The sequence below is a fragment of the Cucurbita pepo genome, chromosome 12 (assembly GCF_057944985.1).
Source record: "Cucurbita pepo subsp. pepo isolate OVF chromosome 12, ASM5794498v1, whole genome shotgun sequence".
Classification (NCBI taxonomy): Eukaryota; Viridiplantae; Streptophyta; class Magnoliopsida; order Cucurbitales; family Cucurbitaceae; genus Cucurbita; species Cucurbita pepo.
The window spans coordinates 4,313,166-4,321,599 of record NC_141809.1 but is presented as its reverse complement, the minus strand read 5'-3'; the positions used below and the strand labels follow the sequence as shown (position 1 = coordinate 4,321,599).

Genomic DNA, 8,434 nt, shown 5'->3' with positions numbered 1-8,434 from the left:
GAAATTTAATGTTCGAGAGGCAATAACTTTGAGAATAATTGACCAAATTAGATATTTTTTTAAAATAAAATCGTGCAACTTTTCAAGGCCTATACTAGAGGTTATACACGAGGCAGTATGCCAGCAAGGACACTGGGCCTGAAGGGGGTGGATTTGGTGGAGGTCTCACATCAATTGGAGAAAGGAACGAGTATCAACAAGGACGTTGGGCCCTAAAGGGGGGTGACTTGTGAGATCTCACATTGGTTGGGGAGAAAAACGAAATAACCTTTGTAAGGGTGTGGAAATCTCTCCCTAGCATCAATTTTTAAAAAAACTTTGAGGGTAAACCCAAAAGGGAAAGCCCAAAAAAGACATTATCTTCATTATAGGGGATGTAACCCCTATGCCACATAATTAATAGCTGTAGGCCCCTTAAAAAGGACGTATGTCAAAATTAACATTGAAAGAAATAAATAATTTCACCCGTGTTGAAATTGGTCCGGATCTGAAATGACAGCACAACACAAGCCATCATACACTAGAGGCACCGCTTTGTCATCTACTTTGGTTTCATCCCGAACTTCTCCTTGATGGACCAAAAAATAGATGCTTCCCCGTCCGGGATATAGTTTTTAGCATCCTATTTTGTCCAACTATCTACTTTTGCCCACATTGGTATATCTACATGATATCTGATATATTTTAGGTTCGTATGCTAATCAACTAATATATTTTATATTTTGTATATTTTGTACACTTGAAATTGCATTTGTGAATGTGATATACTTGAAATGCCTTCTTAATGAATATTAATATGTTATTAAGGTCATTATAATGTCTTATTTCACAGATTTAAATTGAATTATGTTAGAATTGTAAAATACTACTGAAGGTGATGAGCGACTTAATAGAAAACGACCTCCAACGACACTTGAAGAAGCTTCGAGGAATGAAAGCTTAGCGAATTCGAAAGTAGGGAAACATCGGGTAAACCCTAAACCCTTACTTTAGGATAGACTAGGCAATTGTTTGATGCATGCCTAGTGGCACCGACACGTGTCCCTTATGCTTTATGATTACGATGTATGACTATGATGTATGGTGTATGATGACGTATATGAGTTATATGATGATGTTTGATGATGTTTTGTGATGATTACGATGTGTTATGATGATATGATGAAGTAGATAATATTATTTCCTTAATATGATGTTATTTTCTATATTAAATTGAGAAGCATGTTGTGAATGTCATAAGCATTTTTGTATGTACATAAGCATCGGGATACTTTCCCTTTTATGATGATGAGTACGGACGCGTACGTTCCGATGATGATAGTGATCATGTCGTGCATAACACTCAGGGGTCTACTGACCTCCGGACGTCACTACAGACAACTAGCTCAATTATGATGGGTCAAGGGGAGTGCAAACTGCGTGGGGATTCACCTTCGCACATGTGGATTGTGTATAGGGAAGCACTGCACATCCAATTTAGTCCAGACTGGAGACTATCCCTGGATATTTTAATGATAGGTTTCTAGATGCAATTTCCACCTTCCTTATTAGTGGAGTCACTTATTGAGTATTATTCAAAATACTCAGAACATGTGGTACATTATTTTTTAGGTAAGAACAATGTGCCCCTGAACCCATCATAATCAACACGTGCATAAACTAACAACATGTTTAATTGTTTAGACTTAAATTAATTTTCATTATTGTTTTTAATTTTATTTCTGAATTATGTTCGTGAGACCATGACTTTATCATGAAATTTATGATTTTAATGATGTTTTAAGAGTTATATTACACGTTTGAACTTAAAAGACTAAAATGACTATAACTACTTAAGTCTTACAAATATTAACTATTTTCGTCCAAGATGGGTTCCTTCCCGTTTTAAAATATTCTTCCCACCCCTCCAAAAAAAAAAAAAAAAAAAAAAAAAAAAAAAAAAAAAAAAAAAACGCTCTTTGAAACACTGACGAAGAAGATAATACAATTGCAAATCCATATACATTCACAGAACAACACGACCTCTGAACCAACTTCCATGGACTCTCGCTCTCAGATCTTGCTCCTAACCTAGCCGATTTCCAGGTTCAAATTCCTTCTCCTTTCATCCTATTTCATTCCTCTCTTTTTTGTCGTTTTTTCTTACCTTGATATCATCTATCCCCCATTCTTGCCGCCGTTTTACCTCCTTCGATTGTATCGTCTGTTGTTTCTGGTTGCCGTAATTCTGCTCTGCTCATGTACTGGTTTCGGATCCTTATCAGTTCTTTCTTTCCCTCTGCATTTTCTCTGCTCTGAAGTGTCTGGATTGAGTCTGGTTTCTTTTTTTCTGCTGGATTTCTGCGATTCTGGATTTAGCTTCGTCTAACGTTGTTATTCTAATTGCTCTTGTGATTCTTGTTTGTGTTGGATGAATTTCAATGTCAGAGGTTTTGTTGTAAGGATAAGGAGTGGGAACCTGCTGTGGTGCTGGTGAGGGATATGACGGTCTGACGTAGAGAACGGCGAGATGGACGATAGAGGTGGTGGATCGTTTGTTGCTGTGAGGAGGATTTCTCAAGGACTGGAGCGAGGAAATACTTGCCATTCGTCTTCAGGTGAATATTATCTTGAATTTCGGCATCTCTGTCTCCCACTACTTCTTCTTTACATTAAAATTAGAATTTTTCGTCTTCGCTTTTCTTTCGCTGAAAAGTTCTCTCTCTCTTTCTCTTCCTTTTGCTTTCTTTTCTTTATCTTATTCTTAATTTACGGTTTACTTTTTGGTTTAGAAGTTTAGATCTGTGACTTGAAGTTGAGTGATGTGCGCTAAGCTCTGCTTATACTGAGGCTCTTACTGGCTTCATGCTTGCTGAGATTCAAATCTGTATTGGTGGGTCTACTCAGCGGGATTTTTTTATTTTTATTTTTTAATTTTTCCAGCTCCTCATCGACTGTTCCTTCATTGTTTATGTTATATTTGTGAATCAAGTACCGGAAGTTCGTGATTTTGATATTCAGATTAGTTTCGGATTCATTTTCCAGTTTTTCAAAAAATTTATTGCATTGTACGTTGTCCATTGAAATTTGGGGAAGATATAGATCTTTCCGGCAGAAGTCATGAAACTCATTAATTAACCACGTTTTTTTTCTGATTAGATTATTATTTTCTCCTATGTACCGTTGATTGTTGGATGTACGTGATGGCAGGACGCAAGCCTGCCTTAGTTGCTTGACATAACTTAAACACCTTTTGTGGCGTTTGTATTTTTCTTCGTTGATGGCGTTATCTCTACTGCATATTCTAATCCTGTTCTATACAGAAAATATACTATTTATTATTATTATTTTTTTTACTGTGCCATTAATTCTTGTTTTTGCTCGTGGAGAAATAGTCTGCAATTACAATCAGTGTTTTGGAATGACGCAAGATCTCTCCTCATTTTTACTCAGTACTTACCCCTGTTTTTTACTTGACTGACCCAAATATAGATTATTCGCAAGTAACTATATTTCAAGTTCAAATCATGAGTTAGGAAAAACGAATTGTAATGATCAAATCGACTTTGTAGCATTAGTGCTCTCAATATGTGTAATGTGCTGTGAATTGTTTTTCAAACTTGTGCTATTTCTTGCATAAACAGCTCCCTCCATGGCTCCACCTTATCCTGTGTTAGTAGGACAATGTTCTGTACTTTTCTCTTATTTCCATTTTCAAATTTGTTTTGCTGTGTTAGAGTGACATTTTCCTTAGCATTATCTAATATCTAATATCTCTGCCATTTTAGAACCCTCTTATTCAGTTATCAGAAACTTGTACTGGTTTCCCTTTCATAAATTATGGCTTTTCGTGGGACTTCTGAAAGACATACCTTTACCATATATTCAAGCTCGGGAAACCATGAATAAGTTGGATAGCAACTAGCAAGGAAATTAAGTTTAATAGCATATACATGAACTGTTGGGCGTGTTTTGTTTTTTAACATATACATTTATATAGCTGTCTACAGGATTAGAGGACTTTGTAATTGATAGTTGAAAACTTGAATTTTCGTTATTGATCTGCTTTTGTTTTATTTCAGCTGAGGTTGTGGCAGGATCAGCTGCATGGCTTGGCCGGGGTCTTTCTTGTGTTTGTGCACAGAGAAGAGAAAGTGATGCGCGCTCATCATTTGACTTGACCTCTGCACAGGTAACTTTATGCATTTGGTGACTGTTAACTTCCATTTTCGTTGAATGGGAAGGAGTCTTATTTTAACTATTATTTTGATTTGACGATGTGTTTGGAGGCTGGACAGCTAGTGGTTTATTTTGCTGTTTGCTTTTTTCTTAAGCTTACACCACTTAGATGGACTGTGAAGGGAGCTGTAGCAATGTGTATTGTAGAAAGAAAAGAAAAGGATTATCTCGTTTCTTTGTCTTTTGGGCGTCTTCTTTTTAAAAAAAACATATTCTCATAATTGTCATCCACTGTTAAGAATTCAAATGATAGTCCTTTATGCTCTTGTTCTTTGTGCTGCTGCATATTCTCTTGTGAGTGGTATGTGATTTAACAAAAGAGCTTCGGTGTCTCTCAAAGCTGTGTTTAAGGTAATGGGTTATTCTTTCATTGTCTGCCATGATGAGGATGGAGATCTGATTATAACTTTTAGAGCTTGTGGGCTTATGCTTATTTGAATTGAATTGTAGTTTCAGTCTAGTGTAAGTCTAGCTTTACAATGTGTACTTATCTTTCATGAATGATGTGTAAAATATCCCAAGTCTCCTTGCTGTAGTAAGCTATTCAATTTGAATTCTTTTAGTGAGAGAGCACTGAAAATGGCATTAAGTCTTTGTTGGTCCACTTGTGTTCCCTTTTTTCTTTTTTAATTCGTTTACTAGTCACGAGGATTCCATTTTTCTAAAGCATCCTCTATACTCTCTCATCCAGTAATTTTAAGAGTGCTTTATTGTTGCATTTTAGTAGACATGGTTGAGACAAAGCCGGATGGATATGCAGTTTAAGAGTGCTAGGGTTTTCTACTATGTTCTTAATAGTTTCATACTTAATGGATGTCGAATAGCCAAGTTCCAATACCCATATTTATAGAAGAGGGCAATAAAATTTCTTTCACATGACTAAGTAAATTTTGCTTGTTCATAGTTGGAATACACACAAACAAGTTCTGAAATTTCATTTCATACAAAGTGTTCATTGCCTTCATCTACACCTGTTTAAACTTAATTTTTCTCCTTCCAAATAATTTTCGCGCATTCAAAAGTAAATCCTTGAGGTGCAAACAATTTATGTGCAGTGCACTCTGATAATTGATTTTATTGGTTTAATTTAACTTTGAATATAGTTCTTTGATTGGTCTTTGACACTCCTGCAGCATTCCTTTGTAGTTTTCATATCTCTAGAGGAACAATACACAAACTACTTTTGTTAACTGTTTTAAGATAGAATCAGTATCTCAAAATCACAGCACATGTTGGTTCTTTTATTAGGAGGAATGCTTGCTGAGACTGCAGAACCGCATAGATATTGCTTATGATAGTTCAATCCTTGAGCACCAGGTTTGTTTTCTGCGCAACGTTTTTTTCCTGTACGATGTAAAATATAGAGATTCTGCGTGTCTGGTGGAGGGAGAACCTGAGATGATTATTGTTTAGTTTTTCTCCTTTATGAAGATTTGAACTCTTGATAGGAGGCTCTAAGGGCTCTATGGAATGTGGCCTTCCCGGAGGAAGAACTTCGTGGTTTGATATCTGAGCAGTGGAAGGAAATGGGCTGGCAAGGAAAGGATCCATCGACAGATTTTAGGTAACTAAGAATTACGTTGTAGCTCATACTTGACATGAATAGCTCTTATGTTTTCTTGTTGCAGTTATTCCTGTGTTAATTCTTATTTATTGTGTTTTATCTCTAGGGGTGGTGGTTTTATTTCATTGGAGAACTTGTTATTCTTTTCCAGAAATTTTCCGGTATGCAACTTTTTGACACCTTGCTTTTTTAACTCCTTGGAGTTTTGACTTAGTTTGCTTTTGGATAAAAGGAACCTAAAGTTATTAAATGAAAATTGGATATACTGATTTTCACAGACAAACCTAGACATTTACTGATGAGTACATGCATGTGAATATTTTACCAAAAAAAAAAAAAAAAAGAAAACAAGAAGAAGAAGAATCAAGCAAGCAAACAAACAAACAAACTAAAAAGTAAAGAATGTTACTGTGGTACAGTTTCAGCTTCAACCATCCATATGCGCTTACGGTTATCGTCTTTTAACCCTAAAGTTTTTGGAATGCATTACAGAAGTCATTCCAGGATCTTCTTCGAAAGCAGGAGGGAGATCGGTCTCTATGGGAATACCCATTTGCTGTAGCTGGGGTGAACATCACATTTATGCTTATTCAAATGCTTGATCTTGAAGCAGGTTTGCTTGCTCTCTCTATGAATCAATATATTCAATGGAAATTTAATGGATAGTTGCCACATTTAATTCGAAAACTGCCTCTTTGACGTCAAATTAACTTTTGTGCAGCTTAGAATGTACCAAATTTGATTCACTGTGTTTGTATGTGCGCTCGCGTGTTCTTTTTTTTTTTTTTTTTTTTTTTTTTTTTTTTTTTTTTTTGGGTGTGGAGGGAGGCAAATGCATGCTTTACAGTATTTCGTGATATTTCTGATGCCGTGACCAATGGTTTTTTTTTTTCCTTTCTCACGAACTAATGGCATGAAATTATATTTGCAGTCAAGCCACGGACGCTTGTGGGAGCAACTTTCTTGAAGTTTCTTGCAGGTAATTTGCAACCAATTTGTTGAGTATTTGCACGAAGTGAAAGCCATATTTGCCGAGTGAAATGCTTTTACTGCTCGTAGTTTCTCAATGTCACGAATATGTGTAGCTATTGATTATGCGATATCTTCTTAGATGATTTCATAATATATTGATGGATAATTATCCATGCGAAACAAGCATCTCTTTTTTAAATCAACTAATCCAGGTATTTCTTTTTTCCTGACAGAAAATGATTCGGCATTTGACATACTCTATTGTATCACGTTCAAACTAATGGATCATGAATGGCTTGCCATGCGTGCATCATATATGGACTTCAATGTATGTAGTTCTGAACTTGAATTTTCCTTGAAATTGTCAAATTTATTCTTTGCCTGCTGATCGATATATGCGTTGTTCCCGGTTTTACGTATTATATTCGATAAATATCCTCTCAAACTTTAGGTTACATTTCTTCAAATCAAATCAAACCAAACTGACTTGTGATACATTCAACTTGTGCCACTCCGGAATCTTGATCCTTGACACCTTCTTTTTGAGAAGTGAAAGCACATTCATGGGTGTTTCCTTTCCCTATGTTATGGCCCGAGAAGCATAGAAATTAGATGTTTAATTTGAAATTTCAGCATCTGGGATGATGAAGTTGTTGAGGATTGTTGGGAGGGAGTCCCACGTTGGCTAATTTAGGGAATGATCATGGGTTCATAAGTAAGGAATACATCTCCATTGTTATGAGGTCTTTTGGGGAAGCCCAAAACAAAGTCACGAGAGCTTATGCTCAAAGTGAACAATATCATACCATTGTGGAGAGTTGTGATTTCTAACGGAAGCTACCTTAAATGGTTCAAGTTTATTATATATGTCCTAAAAGTTTTTTTTTGTTACTCTCTTTATAGACGGTAATGAAAGCAACACGACGACAACTAGAAAAAGAGCTCCTAGCCGAGGACATTTCAAGACTAGAAGAACTACCCTCATACGGCCTTCTCAATCAGTAGTGTTTGTTTGCGGACCAGACATCTCATTTTCTAATGGAAACTTCTCGTGGGAAAGGAAGTTACTCTACGGTATCGCTTCCATAGCTTTTAACTAGTTAGTGTTTTTTTTTTTTTTTTTTTTTTTGTACATGATTATTCTGCTCGTCCCATTTTCAAGTGGCTTGCCCTTTTGCTCCTTTGGCTAGTAGTGTATCAATCCATTCCCACTTCCTTTCTTCCCTCCACCTTTATGTGGTTTTTTTTTTTTTTTTTTTTTTTTTTTGTCTTTGTTTCTTCTAGGAATTTGAGGTTGAGACTTGTTTGCAATTAAGTTTGATGGATGAGCTTTTTTTTTTTTTTTTTTTTTTTTTTAATTTCTCACTCTGCATACAAGACTTCCTCTCATGACTTGTGAATGTGAAACACCATAATGATTTTTTGTTTGTTTTGGGATCTAACCTATGAAATTTAATGCATGAGGAAGAATGTGCCATTCTTGGATTACTTTGCGTGGTCTGACAACTTTCAAATGTTGAGAGAAAGGGAAAAAGTTGGAACTTGCATTATACTTTTATCAATCTCGCTCTCATGTTTGGTTCTATATCTCTATACTAAGCTTGGGCAAAATGTATGTGTTGGTATTATATGATGAAAGGTTAATTAAAAATGAATGCAATGCATATATTATTTTCGAAT

General features: G+C 35.7%; 1 protein-coding gene across 3 annotated transcripts; it reads left to right on the top strand.

Moving 5' to 3' along the window:
- Positions 1-1,940: 1,940 nt before the first annotated feature.
- Positions 1,941-8,100, top strand: LOC111784445 (uncharacterized). 3 transcript variants are annotated; one of them, XM_087129375.1, is made up of 10 exons: positions 1,941-2,085; positions 2,428-2,597; positions 4,062-4,171; positions 5,467-5,535; positions 5,667-5,782; positions 5,889-5,943; positions 6,275-6,395; positions 6,714-6,761; positions 6,988-7,082; positions 7,658-8,100. In XM_087129375.1, the coding sequence occupies exons 2-10, from the start codon at positions 2,510-2,512 to the stop codon at positions 7,757-7,759; spliced, it is 804 nt and encodes a 267-aa protein (XP_086985501.1). In that variant the 5' UTR covers positions 1,941-2,085; positions 2,428-2,509; the 3' UTR covers positions 7,760-8,100. The 3 variants fall into 3 exon arrangements, with proteins under 3 accessions (XP_086985501.1, XP_086985503.1, XP_086985502.1); XM_087129377.1 differs by lacking the exon at positions 1,941-2,085 and adding an exon at positions 2,775-2,872 and having other exon boundaries at positions 2,092-2,597; XM_087129376.1 differs by lacking the exon at positions 1,941-2,085 and adding an exon at positions 2,772-2,872 and having other exon boundaries at positions 2,092-2,597.
- Positions 8,101-8,434: the final 334 nt, after the last annotated feature.